General features: G+C 35.6%; 1 protein-coding gene across 1 annotated transcript in view; it reads right to left on the bottom strand.

Annotated features, from left to right (window-relative positions):
* Positions 1–1197: 1197 nt before the first annotated feature.
* NAV3 (neuron navigator 3) overlaps positions 1198–19987 on the bottom strand; it is an 819162-nt gene continuing 800372 nt past the window's right edge. Inside the window, exons 36-41 of the mRNA XM_019653202.1 lie at positions 15689–15843; positions 14344–14415; positions 13572–13768; positions 12543–12661; positions 8601–8804; positions 1198–3797 (exon numbers count right to left, since the gene is read on the bottom strand). Coding sequence (XP_019508747.1) covers positions 3678–3797; positions 8601–8804; positions 12543–12661; positions 13572–13768; positions 14344–14415; positions 15689–15843 — 867 coding nt within the window. The 3' untranslated portion in view covers positions 1198–3677. The remainder of the gene's footprint in view (positions 3798–8600; positions 8805–12542; positions 12662–13571; positions 13769–14343; positions 14416–15688; positions 15844–19987) is intronic.

Here is a 19987-nt window from a genome sequence, read left to right as displayed (position 1 = left end):
ATGATTACTTACACAAATCATTTTCACTGAACAACAACAAAAAATATCGAATTCAGTAATGCAATATTTTACCTATTGGTGCAAAAAAAAAAAAGCAAAGCACAATTGAAGCTTCTTTTTAAACATCTTAACTGATAATTAACTACATTATTTCAGGCTTATTTCTTACATAATGTTTTTTAAATGGGAAAGTCCAAAAGACTGAAATAAAGGTATTTGAATTTCTCTGAATTCAAATATAATTGTCTGCTATTGTTCACTTTACCAGTGTCTGAAAGCATATGCTGTAGCAACTAGCTACTCAGTAGACTTCTCACTGGTCACCCTCATAGAGAACTTACATATCCAGAAGAAGTGAAGAGGACAGAGAAGCAATTGTACTAACTGTAATTTCCTTAGGACCATGGCCTATGTCTCAGTGCTTCTGATGCCTAAAAGAGTTGCTTGGCACCTATTAGGTGTATAATAAACTTTTGTTGAAAATAATCATAGCTACCACTTATATAGCACTGAAGATATGACAGACATTTTTCTGAGTGCTTTATATATTTGAAAACATTCCATCTTCAAAACAATCTTATGAGTAGTTACTATAATTATCCCATTTTACAGATGAGGAAACTGGAAGAAAGATATACTTTTAAAAAGTCTCTAATATTACCTCGAATATACAGTTGACCCTTGAACAACATGGGTTTGAACAGCATGGGTCCACTTATATACAGATTTTTTTTTCAATTAATATGCAGTCCACTCCAGGTTTTACATATTCAGATTCAATGAACAGTATTTTCCATCAACAGGTGGAAATCTGTGGATGTGGAGGGACGGCCACATGCATTGTTCTATGCCATTTCCTATAAGGGACTTGAGCATCAGATATTGGTCGGGGGATCCTTGAACCAGTGCCCCACAGATATGGAAGGATGACTAAAGTTTTTGGTGAGTCAAAAGCTATACACGATTTTCGATTGTATGAGGCACTGGCTCCTAACCCCTGCGTTGTTTAAAGGTCAACTGTATTTACAAATTGAATCCTCATAAAAGCTACGATGTCCTTTCTATGAGGTATACAAAATAAAAATTCACACACATCCCTATCGATGGCATATTCACAGTACATGCAGCATTTTAAAGCTTGCCTCTTCTTGGTGCATAATCATTCAATTTTTCTCCATAGATAGACACCACACCTTGTTGTCAATAAATAATTCCACTTTAATGGCAAAGTAATAATTTAGACAGATACAGGGTGCACATTTGCAAAAAAATATATGCAAGCTGGTTTACAAGCTAGAGGAACAAGAAACCAATAGAAAATACATCATCCAGTTAAGTCCATTGACAACAAGTACTTAGTGTTGGGGCTTTACAAAGACTACAAAACTTTTCAGATGATTTATTTCACTTGTTTCTGCCTATTTACATGATATGTTACATCAAAAATGTACAAAATATAAAATGTATACAGACAAATGTTTCACAAACTAGTTTAAGTTGTAAACTAGGTGGACCTACTGGGATGTATTGCAGGAATCTGTTTATGATCATGTTTGGACTGTGTTTCTTAAAATGGCAGGGAAAGATTAGCAATTTTCTTAGATCACGTATTATACAAGGGCAACTAGTCACTCATCCAGCTACACACGTCGATGTTTCACAACAGATTTGATCCACGTTTGAGGCTTCAAAGTCGGGGTGACAATGCTATGTGCATAAACTCAGTTCCGATTTCCCTTAGGGCAATAGCACCATGTGGCCCCTACAGACTCAGTGACACTCTGAAAACTGCACAGATGTCTCGTGTTGTTTTTGTTTAGAGCAACTGACCCATGGGTGGTCACAGAGAGTAGCACCAATTGCACATCCTGCACGTAACACATTTTCCCACATATAGAACAGGTCTATACCACGGCCTAGCCCTTGGGTTGTATAAACCTAACACCTGTCCTCTGGGTGTGGCGGTAACTTCTCAAATGACTCCAGTCAGTTTTCATGTACTCTCTTTAAAGCCTGCCATGATAGATGCACCTTCAGACATGTTTACTTTTCCAAAAATGGATTGGCTTTGTGTACAGTTTTGACGCATGCTCACTCTAGTACTGATAGCGCCTGCATAGTCGTAACAACTGTAAATACAGGACAAACACACCGGATAACAACAGCTTTGAGGGTCTGCATTCTGTATTTGTTTGCAATGTACAGGAAATCTCAGCAAGTGAAACACCTCTTCACACCAACAGGATAAAATACAATTTTGTGTGTGTGTGTTTGTTTTGACTTGTGCAAGTTTTAAAAATTATTATTTACAATACCTACCCAGTAGACTGTGCAAATCTAACCATCTTTTACAGTATAAATGCTTCCTCTTCCACAGTGACATCACTGCTTCAGTGTTCTCTAATGCTGAATTTCTCATGTACAACAACAGCAATCAAATCAACATGCTCAAAGCTAATAAGAATTAAAAAAAAAATAGGGGAGGAAAGCCAAATAGTTGTGCTCATGCTATATCTAGTGCGTCCAGCTCTGCTGGGTTAAGAATTCAAAATCTCCCGCCTTCTGAAACTCTCTCACCTAGAATTGGGTGGAATAGAGCCACATCGCTTAGCTTTGAAGTGACAGTCTAAGAGGGTTTCTGGGTTACTTGAGTATTTTTGGAGGATAGGCAAAGCAATCTATTCACAAGGTAAAAATACTGATCTTTCTCCTATCCATTTCTTGAAAAAAAAAAAGATATATAGAGATGAGGCTACTGTGCTAACTGGTGTTACTTGGTTGTAAATGAAAAGACAGTGGAAATTACCAATGGTTTAGGACTTAAACCGACTGTTAAACTGTCGTAGAAATCTGTTTTAAGGCAGTGAGACAGCACCATAGGAAATGTTTCTTCTTTCACTGAAAAGGCTCAGACAAAGCCCTAAACAAGCCTTTTGTCAGTGTTGACTAGTAATTGGTATAAAACTCTTGTTAAGGGAGTGGGCAGGTGGCTTAAAAGACCACGGTGGTAAAAACAACATTATAAAACCTGTGACTCATATACTAAAGCATTGGTGGATCACATCGTGTGAACATGGCAGTTAGGAATTAAATTGGCACTTCTCCAGCTTGCCACCGTGGTGTGTTTCTGGTGGTGACACAATTCCATTTGTGCTTACAGAGGCCTGGCCTCTTGGCTTCGTTTTGGGATGGGGTGAGTGCACAACACAAACACTTTTGGAGCCGTGACCAGCACCGTGGGGCACAGAAAAGTTTGGATGGATCAGAAGCATGGACCCTGTTTGGGGAGAACAGCTCATCAGAGGAAACAAAAGGAAGGGACAAAAAAAGGTCTGCATTGTAAACTTTGAAAGAGGAGAAAAACGAAAGTCCAGTTTGGCTGTCCCATGTGCAATCTATTCGGTTGCCCCATCATTAGGGTCCTTTCCAGTTGAGTCATGGAGCCATCTATCACTCCACGGATAGAAAAATGCCTAGAAATAAAATAAAGTTAAGCTTCCGTTTCAATTTAGCATCTTGGCGGTTCAGACTTAGTTCTGCTGCCTCCTTGGAGACCACGACTCTGGGTCAGGGCCCTTAATAGGTGCTTTCATACTGGCAGTGGTTTAGTGAAAATACCTTACTTTTTAAACATTTTAAAAAGGCATAGTCTTTCCCCCAGTAACTTTTTTCACCCTCTAGAGGGTAGATTCAAGAGATGAATCCAAAATGTCTTCATGGTGGCTGGTGCTATCGCTGTCGCAGCTTTGTGTACCCGAGTAATTGGCTGCTTCTTGGAGTTTCATTAGCATATTCATCTGAAGGAAGAAAAAGAGACATCGGATGCAGGCAATGATGCATTCAGTAAGCCAGCCCCACAAAATACGAGGCCCTGAGCGACACTGAGGGACGGTCTCATCCCAACCAAGTGAAACGGGAAAACAATTTTAGATTTTTACTAGTTGCCTCCGGCTCCTACATTATTTCTCTCAAATAAGGCTCCAATACCAAACCATAAGGACAAAATAAAGCCTCCAGATAACTCTTTTATTTGAGATTGTGAATGAATACTGCTCCAGCAGGGAGATTGGGAAGGAAACAGTATCACAGCTGGACATCTGGGCTCACTGCTGATGAGTATGCCAAGCTTCCCGGCTTTTTGGCTGGGAGAAGCTGAAAGCACTGAATGGCAACTGGAAGTGGTGAGTGCTCATACACACACAGACGCACTCACAGGCTCACACACACAGTCCCTCGAGAGAAGGAGGGGACAGAGTGGAATGAAGCCAGCTGCTGCACACAAGCACACCATCTGCTGCTTAGGAACTGACCTCGAAAGGAGGTGACTGAATGAAGCAGACCATGAGCGTTTGAAGAGGGAGAAGGAAGGAATCACTGTCAAGTTTCTGTTGTTGAATTTCTGGCTAATAGATGATTGATCTATCACTGAAAACAAAAACCACCTTCTGGATCAACAGCGGCTGTCTCAAGTTTCCCAGCCTTAGAGGACAATGATAATATCTGTTCCAGTAAAAGGGACATGTGTGGGAAAGCACTGGGGGAGAAAGGCAGCTAGCATTTCCATGTATTACTAAATAAAAGGCAGCCACCTTGCTTGGATTTCGATAGACCTGCAGATCCACTGTGAGGGAGGGAAGTAAAAAAAAAAGATTGTTTAAAAGCAAATTATAGGCAACTGGTTCAACAGTTCTAGAAAGCACAAAAGAAATTGGCACGTGTCTTCATGAGTTTGGGGACTTGTTTTCTTATCAAGGGTTTCTATAGATCATAATAATGTTTATATTATTTAAACATACTAATTTTATCAATTTACAAAGTAATCAAAGTTGTTCTTTTTTTTAACATAGAGAAATAGGGAATCTGATCCAACAGAAAGGAGAAATCTAAAAAGGAATTCTTTAGTCATATGTTAGGCTATGCATGCTTGTGTTCTCAGGGTATGAGGTGTTTTTTAAAAATGCTTGTGATAGGCCAGCTGAGTGGCTCAGTTGGTTAAGAGCTGGCTCAAGAGTTTGAGCTCTGAGCAACAGCGGTTCGATGCCCGGCCTGAGCTGAGCTGCCGCTGAGCTGCCAAAAGGTGGCAGGATGGCTCAGCTAAAAAAAAAAAAAAAATGCTTGTGACATAAATGATAAATTGGTTATCACCAATTTCAACAACAATGCCTTTCTGACATAGAGGCTATAGTTGGAGCATATTTTAAAGCCATTTTAATATTCTTCAGGAAAATAATTTTTAATATAATTTTCGGTCTAACTTTCTGAATTTATTAAATCTACATAAGAATGTGAAATGAAAGCAGTTGGTGATGACCTCTTATGAAACTCAGTAAGCAAAAAAGCCAAATGTTTCTATCAACATTGTTCTTCTCTCTCCCTCTCTCTCCATCTGTCTCTTTCTCCCTCTCTCTTTCTCTTTCTCCCTCTCCCCTACCTTCACGTACAATCATATTCTCTCCCTCCTTTCTTTTGTCAGTTCCTCCCTCATCAGTAGCTGGCTGTATATTCAAGCATCTGGGTAAAGATGATTTCTAGACCAGATCTGTGTTTCAAGCACCCTTTTGATTTACTAGGAGTAGAAATGACAAATGAGATCTGTGTAAAGGGTTATGATTCTATCTCAGTTACAAATGTTAGAAATAACTGGAATGATGTAAAATTTTGTTGTAATAATAGTGTTCTTAAAGTCTTACTTTTTGAAAATGGTGCCACATGTAAATATGTGCCATTAGAATAAGTTTCAATTCTCAGATTCATAATATATATATTATGAATATATATTATACATATATATGGTTTACTTTGCTTTCTCAGAGTGTTGCTTTGTGAATTTAAGTCAAAGGAGATTACAAGAGGGAGGTAGGGTTACATATGATTCAACAGTCACTGGGATAGATCACCGTTCTCTACAAAAGTATTTCCCTCCTTTCTTCTCTCCTTCTTCTGCCCCACACCCATAGTCACAAATATAACGTGTATCATTTGTAACACCTTGGTCAAGTCCTTATCAACCCTGGTAGTATTGGGTTGTCGGAAAAGTTAAGACATATTTTTGCAACGAAAAACAAAGAAAAAAATATGTCATGACTTTTCTGACAACCCAATATTTACAAATCTGCTAGTTTCCCAGCATCCATCCTCTCTCCTTTAACAGGTCCTCTATTCTATCATCAAAGTGATCTTAATAAACTGCTAATCTAGCTGGGTAAATTATAAAGATTTTCACACGGACTGCTCAAAAACTTTTGGTGGCTCCCTATTCTCTGTATGATAAACTTTTAACTTCCTACAGAGGTAATCATGGCTCAACCTGATCTAGCAATCACAGACCTCTGTAGCTTTAATTCCTCCCATCCCTTTTGTTCCAATCCTACTGGTATGTATACAGTTCCCTAAACTCATTGTTTTTATTATATTGTTCCACAATATTTCACCTGCTGTATTCTTAGTTTTGGATGTTCTCCATCCAACCATGTGATGAACTTCTATTCATCCTTTTAGATCTAGCTCAAGCACCTCCTCCTCTGTGAAGCTTTTTCATATTCACTTCCTACAATGGACTCACAACGTTACCTAGCACGCACCTCTATCATTATTTTACTGCAATTACGTAGGTAGATGTCTTTTTTCACTGTGAGCTTCCTGAGATCAAAACTGATATCTTCTTTATCTCCTGATCATCAAGTCTTAGCCCTGAGGACATACTTATTACATATTAACAACTGTAGAATGAATGAGTGAACTTGTTGATGATCAATACACATTATATTTTTAAAATACAGTGAGTTATGCCAAAAACTTGCATCTTTGTTCAGATTCAAAAATGTATTTCTGACATTAAATAGTGGATTTTTTCTCTTAATATTTGATTTAGACTGGACTGGAAAAATATTTTTATCTTATGTTAGTAAATATAGAAATATATAGAATTAAAAGCAAATAGCACATTTCTATCAGAATGTGCCTGATCCAAAGAATTATTTTTAATTCTTATTTTTAAATCTTTTGCCATTTAACATGTCATATGTCATAAGCCCTTGATTCTTCAGATGTTTAGCAGATTAGGAATCAGGGAATTTTTTTTTTATTCCAATTTTCACTCAGAATGGGAGGCTATGGATCTCTTTTCCATACTAGAAGACAAAGGCAGTCAGAGCCAGGGAAAAGAGCGTTTAATGGACTTAGCTGATCAGGGCTTTGGGAAAGAAGTGGGAAAATTGAGGGCATCCCCTAAGGGTCCCATACTCTACAGAATAATTCTGAAAATAAACTTTATAAACCCCTCTCCTTATCTGAAACAGACACAGTATATCAAAACTGCAAAGGTAGAATTGGAATTTATAAAATTCATGCGAAATAATCTGTATTTGTACCCTACAGCTTACATTTACTCTATGAAATTTTAACCATTCAATCAGTAATTATTAAGCACATGCTCACAATTATGCTAGATTTATACTAGTTCCATCACTACTGTTAATTGCCAACCATGTATAAGCTAAAGGGCCAGGTGCCAGTTACAAAAATGTAAGTCCAGGCCCTTAAGTAGTTCATAGTCTAGCTCAAAAGTCCTATATAGGAGACCCCTAGACTCCAAGAAGCTCTTGTGTATGCTTCCATGACTTTATGAAATTCTTTACTGGGGAAAGGGTCTTGAAAATTTATCAGATTGTTCACATGTAACCCCCAAATATTAATACTGATCAGCTGAGATGGTGATGATGTATACATATTGGGGTTGTTGGTCATTTTATGTCTTTGGGTATAGTCATAGATTATGATATTTTAAAGCATTTAAATAATTTTCTTTATGTTTTGTTTTAAGTGACATAATGGCCTTTATTTCAGTATGTGTTCTTTCTGAATTGGTTGTGAAAATCCAATGATCTCTTTAGTCCCAGAATCGTAAACCAACAAACACATTACATTTGACATAAATCTACAGAAAGTCATCTATAAAAATAAAAAATACATAAAAAATAAAGTATTTTTCCTAATAAAACCACGTACTGAATATTTTCAGAGTATTCATACTTTGGAATTTCATCAACTTTTATTAAGCCATACACAATTGCCAGCTGAACAAGGCAGGGGGAATAATTTCCCTTTGATTTTCAAGTCAGTTTATTCTACGCTACCATAGGCAATGGAAGACTAATTCTCAATTTAGTCAGACTAGACTATCCATGTCAAATATTCTTTAGCTCTCCAAGAGTACGTTAGAATATATTCTTTTTGATTCTTCATTTAAGAACACATTCAGCTTTTTCTTAAACATTAAGTGAATTTAGTCATGCCATTTAAAATTTTAATGATCTTTTTATACAGTTTTCTGCATAATAAGATAAAAATTATGGTCATAGGGTTCAGCCTGGCTTTAGTGTTTCTTGATTATTTTCAAGCATACAAGTTGGTCTTTCATTCTAAGAAACCCACCCAATGAAAGCAAGCCAAAGGTAAAAGAGTTCAAACAGAGTAGCAATTTCAGAACAATCACAAATATTACCTAAGATAACTAATGTCTTTGATACAAATGACTAAATACTAATGACCACACACTGTACTCAAGATGATATAGGGAGAATCACATATCGCCTTCTTACCAGGGGATCCCCCTCCGTGTCAGTCTGAGGAATGTGCTTTGAGGTTGTGGCTTCCTTCGTGGAGATGCAGCCCTCATACCCAACATCTTCTGGTCGCAACTGCAGCAATGTCGGGCCTTCCTGAGGCAGAGACGCTGAGCTCCACGGGTATGTATCCAGCACCCACTTTGAGGGGTCTTCCCAAGGTGCTCGTTTCCCATACATCTAAAAGGGGATCACATATTTAGCACATATAAAATGCATTTCTATTTAGTAAAAAAAGGCGACTATTAATTGAGTGATGTGTGTGCACGTTGAGTTTTTACGGGACTTTCAACGAATTACTGTGCATATACAATTTTCCATTTTTTCAACATACAGTTGTCAACAGAGCTCACTTTAAACTTAAAGGCTAGATGAAATAAAACTGTCGCAGACAGATGATCAGCGGGGGGTTGGTGGGGGGTAGTGTGAGGGAGGTTTATTTTAAATAACATGTTGAAATGACTGCCCACATTTATCTTTATGTGTAATTTTACAAACCAAAAGAAAACTCAAAGTTGAGAAAGAAAAGTTCCAGTTATGGAGAGTTGGAAAAAGCTATGCTAGACCCTAAACAGAGTTCTCTACTTTGGGGAGATTGTGACTAAAAGAAAAGAGACTTCTTTTTCTCTAATTCACTCTACTCAAAATTCCTTTGGGAATAAGAATACTTCCTCTGATAACCATTTTCCTCAGATTAACTTCATCTAATAATCTCACTGCTTCCTGTAAAAACTCTTTTCAGATGTTTATTGATAAGGCCACTAGTAAAAGAGGAGAAAAAAAATGGATGAAAACATCAATTTTGTAAGGACTCATATGGAGGGAAAAAAGTCAATAATAAAAAGACAATAAAGCCTGATTAAAGTCCTGAGAGTGGAGTAGAAGGGAAAAGGTGAGTCCAAGAGATGTTTTATAAAGTTTTCAGCTGGGAATGAAGATAAAACCAAACTGGGAAGGGCAAACTGAGGAGATAGAGGTTGATGGGACTTTGTAAAAGAATATAAGGCCACTGGGGAGAGAAAGAAAAGTTAAAATTATGAGGATGGTAGCATGGGTGCACAAGTTCTTTACTTCCTCTCTCCCCTTGAGGTGCTCTTGGGAGGGCAGTCCTAGTTACTAGGTACATATTTGGCCCCAGATGACATACTGTGAGGTATTCTATGCGGCTTGTTGTGGTTCAATGAGACAAAAGCAAAATGGTGGACAATGACACCTAAGAATTATCTTTTGGGTTTCTCCTGAAGAAGTTGTATGTGGTTGCAGCAGCCTGGCCTAAAAAAAAAAAAAAAAAAAAAAGGGAGTCCAGGTCCTGCTATCTGTGTATTCCCTTAGGAGATCATGGCAGGGGTAGCAATCATCAGATCTTAAAAATATTTCATTTGTTTTGGAGCAGACATTTTCTCTCAGTTAAAAACTTACATTATAGAGGATGTAAAACATAGTTTGCTATACAACTTAAACTAATTGATGAAAAATGTGTAATTTTTGGAAAGCAAATGTCACAAAAAGAATATGAAAGTCTAGAATCACCTTTTAAAGAATCATCAAGGACAGCAAAACTGGAAGTGACCAGTAAAAAGCTAAACACACCCAATTCTGTATTTCAGAATACAATAGATTTAAATAAATAATTGAAAGGAGAGAAATTTAAATACTTAGAATGAGATAAACTGATTGCTAGCATTTCAAGAAAGATAGAGTCACCAGAATAAAATAAAAATTCGCTGCATCATCAGTGGTTTCCCCCCCCCCCCTAACTAGAGCAGCTGGCAGAGAGTATTCCCCATAAGGTTTCTCACCAAAGCATCAGCCTTCATTTAAAAAGAGATTTTTCTATTCCTCTAATTCAGATTTTCATCTCTGCAATCAGGCTTTGTTTCACCACCTCTTGCTCCAACTCAAGGTCCTTTGTTGCCAGTAGATACAAGGGAACGGTTCATGGCATATATGGTTCATTTTCTTGCTGTCTCTCCAGAAGGCATATAATGGACCACCCCAGGGGTATCGGCTGCCAATGGACTCTGGCCAATCACATCTTTCAGCAGCAATGAAAACCGTCTACCCACCAAAGGGTTTTTCCTTTTTTATCTCTCTTATTTACTGGATTTTCCTTCCAAATTCCCTATACCATGGTTAATTCAGCATTCAAACTAGCCTAATACTCACCATTCAGAACCATAGCAAGAAACTTGAGACATTTTTATCCTTCTCCAAAATAATATGGAAGTATCATTCTGTTTCACTTGGGAGATTGGTATTACTTTTGTGGTTATACTTTTGCTCCAATGGAAGCTTTATATAATTATAATTCTCAGAATAGTGTTTTATCAATAATATTGATTTAAATATTTTGAAAATGCATGCACTTTTTAAAAACGAGATCTAAAGAAGCGAATCACTTTTAGATTTTTGAGTCTTTAAAAAGCTTCTTTTCTTTCTATGTATCAGCATAGAAATATGAAATAAGGAGCATTTCATATATAAAGACTTGGATGTTAGCTTATTAATATTGAAGCTGTATCTAGAGAACAAATCATTCATTTAAACATTAAGTTTTAAAATTATTACTTCCACAATATTATAAATAAATTTTCATAAAAATATTTTTTTTTGTATAAATGATCAAAAGTGAGAGACCCAGTTCACATCTTAAGCATCATAATATTTTTAGGGGGATTCTAAAAAGTGATATATTATACCTGAAAAATAAAAATTTTGGTATAGTCTTTTATTTTATCGGAGCCATTTACTGGGGCTAGATGGCTCATGCCCTTAAATATATGAAATTAGTTTATTTAAATCTGGAGTAGAATCAATTGATAGAATTCTCTAGGATCTTTATCTCTGAGGGTTCAGAGTATCCCCATAATTCATCATATTCATCAGAAACATCATGATGCATCTAAATGCTGCCATTCTATGCTATTTAGGTGAGGAGAACATGATGGTAAAAGGAAGGAAAAGAAACGAAAACAGATAACAATCTTCAAATAGTAAAATAAAGACAATACAGCATTGCAGATGACCAAATGTGGGAAGTATACACTATATCTTAATTCTAGTAGCAGTTGTGCCAACCAAAAATAGAGATGCCTAAGCAAAACGGCTTATGTTTTTGGCTGAGTTATGGAAGAGAAGATTGGATTCTTCTCCAATAACTTGGGTAATTATGCAACAGGAATCTTAAAGATTCAATCTTAAATTTTATAATTGTACAATTTCATGAAATTTCGAGTACAATTTAAGGAAATAGAAACTGTTGACAAAGGTATATTTTTTTGAAGAAACAGGGTTTTCTTATTGGTGATATATTTTGACTTTTTAGTTACGAGTAAATAAAAGGACTGATTGCAGGGCCTCATGAGAAGAACAGCAGAGATGCTGCTAAACCAGCTTGTCACAGATTAAAAAAAAAAAAAGTCAACAGCCTTAGAATTTAGAGCACTCTCTTGAAAGTAATAAAGAATCTTGCAAAGATTCGTGATGTGAAAGGGCTTCAAACAACAAAACATACTAAAAACAGGGAACCTATAAACAAAACTTACTTGTTGAAAATTACATGGTAAGAGAATAAATGACCAAGGCCCATGTAAACATGTCTGTCTTGTAAGATGTAGGTAGAACTGTGCAATTAATGGGCTATTTAATAAGAGTCTGTAAACACCCATGGCAATAAATTTGGCCTTAAAAGTGTAGTTGTTGCAATAACTATGCTTTCTCTTTCTCCAAAATATTTATTCTCAGAATAGGCAAAAGTATTGCATACTAGTTGCCCTTTAAAATTTTACCACCATATGTATATAGCTCATGCCTTTAGTTTTCTGCATAAATACCTAGAGAAATAAATGCTTTCTGTTTTAAATGAATAATATGTTTGCTTTGTTTTTTAAACAGTAAAGAAAATGATGAGTACTATACCTGAAGACCTTCTCTTACTGCCTCCAGAATATAAGGTACCAAAGAATAGTTCCAGAGATCCATGAACCATACTCTAGAACCTTCTACATCCATGGGGCAAGGAAGGAAAAGTCGAGGACCTGAGAAAAAACAAGTGTTTTTGAGAATCATTATATTTAACAATCTAAACATGTTTAGATGCCATTTTGGGGAGAATTAACATATTTCTTGCAGGATTCTTAGAAAACTTACTCTTGATCAGCTTGATTATTATTAAAATATGTTTTACTGAAGACCCATTCTCCTTTGGACTCCCCTTTCTTTTTATTCTAAAATCTTAATGTAAAACAACATATTAGAGTTAGGAGAAACCTTAGATGCAGTCAATCAGCCCCAATTAACAAATGACAAAACTTGTGCTAAATGAATTGCCAAATATGTCAATATTTTCAAAAATGGGGCTCAGCCTTGGTCTTCTGATCCCAAATATAGAATTCTTCTTTCTAAGCTACACTGTGTCTTTAGTGAGTATGTCTTTATGACCCATAACGATGGGAAAAGGGCCTATTTCATGCAACTTAAGAAGGAATACCAAAAAAAAAAAGGGGGGGAACCCCTTTTTTTATATAATGAGAAATAATTCAAACAATTTAGTCTTGATGAAAAACATAAAATACCTAATTAATCTCTAACTAAAATCTTCCCTTACAATTATATTTGATACATGGCATTAACTAAAATTTGTTTTCAGCATAACCTAAAAGAATATGATTTTTTAAGTGTTCTCTGATTTTTAGATATTTGTCTATATTAAATCTATTTGATCTCAGTAATATTTTAATGAACCATAGCTGTCAGATAAAATGAATCTAATTGGAGATACAAAGTTTAGAATAAGGTAAACTTTCAAAAGGAAAAAAAAAGAAAATTTAAATCTTTGGAAGCTTGAAAAACATTAGTTGCACTTGTTATTTTCTACCATCCAATCTGGCCATCTTTACCACATATACTTCGTTCCTGGAAAATGGCATATGCAATTTTAGAACTCACCAATGGTAACATCAGAAGAGCTGTGTGTTTCCAAAAAATTGTTGAGATGATGCCATGTCTTAGGAATCCAATCTATAATTTTGACTAGGTCATTATCACGTATGTTCCTTTCAATTTCTAGCTCTATCAGTTTCCTTCGAAGGTATCTACCTAAAAAGCCTTTCACGGGTTCTGTGTGGTTTGCACATAGGACCCACCTACAAAAAGAAAAAAAAATCATAAATCTTTATATAAATTAAATTTTATGTTCATTAACAATTCTCTTTCCAATATAAAGCAATAATGCACCTATTTGAATTGGTGGCCACATTTTAATAATCAAAGGGGTTAAGAAGTCTATTAGCATTTGAGCTCTAATGTAACTAACTTTTCTTTCTGATCTATAGAGAAGCTCTTGTGCGTCAGTGAGTGGGAGTATGCACGCTCTTCTGTAGAATCACAAATCCCAAAATAGAAACACTCTTCACATTCCTCACACTTAGAAGAAAAGTGCTCTACTTTTGCTGGTGGCATAATGAGCAGGAAAAATATTTCTTTCCTTTTCTTTTTTGAAAGAAACACTTCTGATTACAGGTTGAGGATCACAAAATGACTGCTTGAGAAAGAGTGTCATATGAAGTGAGAATTATTTTCACACCATAGGTCACCACAGGCAGGATCTGTCAATGTACAAATGGAAAAACAACCACAAGCAAACAGAAAGAGACAATGCAAAAAAATCCAAAACAAAACAAGCAGGCAAACAAACAAAACACATTTGAGTTATCTTTACCTGAAATTGTGATGCAGCTCCAGATTTGGTGATGAAGACACTCCCTGATTCATTGTTCCAATAATATATGGACTGGGGAAAAAATAAGGAATAGAATAAGTAGACATAATGAAAGCAAAATAGATTAATATATTAAATTGTCTTAGAAAACAATTTAGATAAATATGATCATTCCATTTTATCATTAGGCTTTAAAAGGGTGATTTTGTAATGTTAGGTTACAAAATGACAAAAAGCATTGAACTGGAAATTAGGAATTGGTGCTCTAATTTCAGCCTTGGCATCCTAGGCAAATCATTTTTCCTCTCTGAGCCTGAGTTTACTCATCTGTAAAATAAAAATATTAGACAGAATAATCACAGTGATCTCATCCCACTCTAACATCTTATGACTCTTATGCTTATAATCAAATTCATTAATTTTTCCTCTTTTATTGTTTCATAGTTATTTTGAAGGTTCTTAATAACATGAGAAAATTTGTATTCTTGTTTCAATACTTAGTTTGTGCTGATATATTTTTTAAAATCTCTAGCAGAGGTTAGTTAATTGGGACACTTGTACCATTACAGTTAATATTTATGTTATTGCTCCTACATGTCCTTTCTTTAGAGCAGTGGTTCTCAACCTTCCTAATGCCGCAACCCCTTAATACAGTTCCTCATGTTGTGGTGACCCCAACCATAAAATTATTTTCGTTGCTACTCTATAACTGTAATTTTGCTACTGTTATGAATCATAATGTAAATATCTTTTTGTTTTCCAATGGTCTTAGGCGACCCCTGTGAAAGGGTCATTCAACCTCCAAAGGGGTCGCGACCCACAGGTTGAGAACCGCTGCTTTAGAGGCCATGCTACCCAATATTAAGTGGGTTTTCAGATTTTTTTATACTTTAACCTTTTCTTTCATTTTAATACTTAAAAATTAGACTCATTAATAGAAAGAAATATATCTGAATGTATTAAATTTATTTCTATAGGAAGGTTGAATTTAAAATTTGATATGGACTAAGAATAACACCACAGCTCTAAAGCCTCACTCTAGCTCTTAATTTCTCTGATTCAAACATTCCATCGATATTAGTCTCCCAGGCTGCCAACATATCTACAGAAGCTGACATCATCAATTAAATCATGTTTCCATGAAAATGTCTGGAACATTGTTGTTGACTAAATAAATAGATGTTCTAAGAAGTACATAGGGATTCTTTGGAAATATGGTACACTGTGAATGCAGGCTTCTCAAATTAATATCTGATACAGGTCTTAAAAGACAGAAAGGCACAAGACAGCAAATTTAATCACCATTTTTTCATATTTCATCATTCAAAATATTTCAGAAGCATACCATTTGTTGTATTTACAGTTGAGGAAGCCATTGAAGATATCACTCAAAGAGCCCACATGATGAAGATTATCAAGAATTATTACCACTGGGAGCTCTGCGCCATTATTGTCAGCACTGCACTGTTCAGCCAGGCTAGCTAGATACTGCTGTAATTCCTTTGAAAAAAACAATGAAAACAAACACATCGATGATAAATTTATATCACTGGCAAACAATTCATATTTTAGGAATAGCACATCTTGTCTTTTATACAGTATCCTTGATTAAAACTCATAGATCAGTCCACTGATATAAAACTTTATTCTACAATGCAAAGAACATACAGTGCTGAGAGTCTACATTTTCTAAAGGAAAGAGAGAAATCAATACAGAACATGTGCAACAAATATAAAACTGTAAACACAAAGGCATACTTGCAGTTGTTTTCTACCCTAAAGAAAAGGAAGTAGCGTTCCGGATATGAGTTCTTCAGATAAACTACAAATATTGAGACTTTATTCTTGTTTTTGTTATTTAAGTGATCAAAGTGGATTTTAGTATAGCTTATAATTACAAGTACACACTAAATCCAAAATGGCACCCCTAAATTTTCACTAATACTTTAAATGTTGTAATTCCAATTCATTTCAATGGGGTGCATCTCAAACTATAGCCGTGGGACTCAGGTAAGTGTATGTGTGTATGTATGTGTGTATGTATGTATGTGTGTATGTATGTATGTGTATTATTTCTAATATGCATGCAACTGCTAACATTTTAAACAAAGACAAAATGTGTTATATTTTACTGGGTCATTTGACATTAGCATTTAGCATTTCTTGAGCTTCTTGGTTCTTTTACAAGTACTATTCCTTTCTAATAGTTTTTAATCTAAATATGATAACCAGTCCCCTGATTGACTGCTCTCAGAGATGGGTAGGCCAGGAACATAATTAGGTTTCTTAGAATTTTCCTAATCCGTAAGAACATTTCCATAATATTTGCATATTTACAATGATATTTTCAATTTGTAAATTTTACTCAGGGTTAAAAAAATAATTCCATGATCCCACTTTCTGGCATCCAGGTAAATATGTGAACCTCTCACCCTAGAGGCAACTCACTCTGTCTGTAATATCACTTTTACAACTAAAAGTAGAAAGGAATACATGACAATAACCAGAGTTTTAAGGTATTTAGTAATATACTAATTTAAGTTCAAATATAACATTTATTAGGAACTAACACACCATGTATCTTATATCGAGCCAATCACATGGAATAAATATTGCCTAAATCAGAGAACATATAGAAAAATATGTTTATCTGGAGAATTTCATTTATCTTAAAAGAAAAATGGAATTTATATGAATAATGCAGCTATATTAAGTAATTCATTCATTTGTAAAATATTCACTGTGTACTTGCTATGTTCATAGCCCTAGACCAAGACCTGGGGTATACAAAAATAATGAAGCATTGTTCAAATAAGTTCAAGTAAACTTAACATTTATTATGAATTGAATCAAATATTTTTCTGGGCACAGGGATTAAAAAGGGTAATCAGACTGTCCCCAGAGCCCTGTAGGCTTTAAGATTTGTAACATTAGGGACTGAAATTTAAATGTGATAAATCATGTGATGCCATAGTGCATTAGGAGGTTTGAGAAGTCAGGGAAGGCGGTGTCACCTAGCTGGTGAGTGCGAAGGGAAGCTCTCTGGATGAGGTCATGTCAGAGCTTGGGAGGGTGGTAGGCACACACAGAACTAATGAACTTATAAAATACAACGTGACCTAGAGAACATTATGCTAAATGAAATAAGCCAGAATGAGAAAGACAAATACCACATGATTTCACTTATAGGTGGACTCTACAGAACGGAATAAATGAGCAAACAAAACAGAAATAGACTCAGAGGTACAGAGAAAAAACTGATGTTTGCTAGATGGGATGGGGGTGGGGATGGGGGAGAAGGTGAAGGGATTAGACAGTACACATTGATAGTCACAAAATAGTCATGGGGATGTGAAATACAGTATGGGGAATATAATCAATAATGTAAAGATTATGTAGGATGCCAGATGGGCACTGGTCTTATCAAGGGGATCATTTCATAGACTGTGTAGATGCCTGACCACTGTGTTGTATACCTGAAGCTGAAGTGGAATAATATTGAATGTCAACTATAAATAAATAAATAAATAAATAAATAAATAAAACATATATATATATATATATATATATATGTATATATGGTCACAGGATGTGGAGTACAGCATAGGGAATAGAGTCAATGGAATTGTAACAGTATATACGATGTCAGAGGAGTAGTAGATGGAGGGGTGGTTATTACTTTATGAGGAGTATAAATGTCTAACTATTACATTGCTCTGTACACCTGAAACTAATAAAAAAAATACAATGTGAAACATTCCATGAGAGAGGCTAAAGAAGAGATGTGGCCTGTAAGAGGGAGAAGGATTAATTTCAACTGGGTGATCCTGATGGACTTCAAGATCCTTGAGATGGATCCTGAATAATGAGTAGGATTCCAAACGATAAGATATAGTTATTTATCCTTTCAACATGCCTTTAACCAGTACTTACTATGTGCCAGGTACTCTGGCACCAAGAATTTACTCCTGTATTCCAGGATCTTAGAGTTGATGAACAAAAAGGCAGTTCAACAAGTAAATCATAATACAGTGTGATAAGTGAAATGCACAAAACTTTATAGGGAAACTTGAGAGAGGCATCTAACCCAGACTTAAGGTTCAGAGAACAACAAGATACAGGGACGGGGAAACTATTGGAGTCTAACTAATAAAGAGTGAAAGCTGTAAGGTAGGAGTATGTGATGTGTTTGGGGGAATAATAAGTATTCTGTTGTTGTGAAAGAAATGGTGCATGGTAGTAGTGGTCGCAATGAAAGAGAAAATAGAAAAGATTTTTAATTCATTCAGGGTAATTTGGATTTTACCATATAAACAACTATGAAGTATTCATTTTTTTCCATTGGGAATGGCAACTTATTTATTAAAGGAAACATAAATATGAAGGATATGATGATTAATTATAAATGGAAATGAATTCAAGCATATTGCCCATAAAAGTAGGTTAGGAATGTGTGTGTGTGTGTGTGTGTGTGTGTGTGTGTGTGTGTGTTTCACAGCAAAAAGTAATACATTACTTAAAAAAAATATAAACCAAAGATTCTGTTCAGAGCATGTAAGGAGTACTTGTAGCTTCTGGGAAAAACCTTCTGGTGGCAGTATTACTTGTTATCAATCCTTTATTTTTAAGATTGAGTAATGCTTTGATGATTAAAATTGGAAGGAGAGCTTCCCAAATGGAGGAAGAACAATAGAAGGCAGAGACACAAAAATATAATATCCATGTAGGAAAGAATGAATAGCATATGTTTTGTGAATATAAATAGTGGTAAATATATTGGAAAGGAAAGTTTGCAACCTTGAATGGTTAATAAAATCACTGGAATTTTCCTATGGGCAATGACAAAATATTGAATGTTCAGGGAATCTGAGTAATATAGTCAAAATCATGATTTAAAAGTGTGGTAAGCATATCGCAAAGGAGAGAGAGAAATCAGTCAAAAGAATACTGAAATTGTTGTAGCCAAGACACACTATGTGACTCCTTAGGGGTAGCAGAAGTGTCGAAAGATTGTTTGACCTAGTGCAGAAAGCAATGGGAAAAAAATTGCAGGATCTTAATGTGATCAGATTTTAATTATGAAAAGATACTCTATCTTCCATGAGGTGAAAGGATAACGACAGGAAGAGAGAGAAGGGAATTTATGGAAGTTGTGAATCAAACAGTTAGAAAACAGTTACAGTGATCCAAGTGCTTAGAGAGTGTTAATTTGAGCGGGAGGGTGGTCATAGTGGAGATGGATAGAAGAAGATAGATTTACGATATATCTTTTTTCAGAGTTGAGGTTGGCATTTCTAAATATGTATATTTAGTATGCTAATATAAACATATTTGCAAGCTGATAGAAAGGCCTACAATTGGGAGAGTGGACATGGCTAACAGTATCCAACTGGAGTCGACACAAGTTGAAACCAAGGAAGTCATCCAGTTGAGAACAGAAGCAGGAGAGAACAAAATGATGGGGATGTTTTCACTTACTAGTAGGTGAAAGAACAGCAGTCAGAGAAGGAATCAGAAGGAGCTTTATATGCAGTAGGAAGGAAATGAGGAGAGAATGAAAATCAGAAGAATTTCTAGAAACGGAGATCAACTATAGCATTTTGTTATACATAGGTAGGGTGGGGGTGTCGAAGGGGGGGGGAGA

This window comes from Hipposideros armiger, unplaced genomic scaffold (genome assembly GCF_001890085.2).
Source record: "Hipposideros armiger isolate ML-2016 unplaced genomic scaffold, ASM189008v1 scaffold_199, whole genome shotgun sequence".
NCBI classification, from domain to species: Eukaryota; Metazoa; Chordata; class Mammalia; order Chiroptera; family Hipposideridae; genus Hipposideros; species Hipposideros armiger.
The sequence above is the reverse complement of the archived record's forward strand: the minus strand, read 5'-3'. Positions and strand labels throughout refer to the sequence as shown.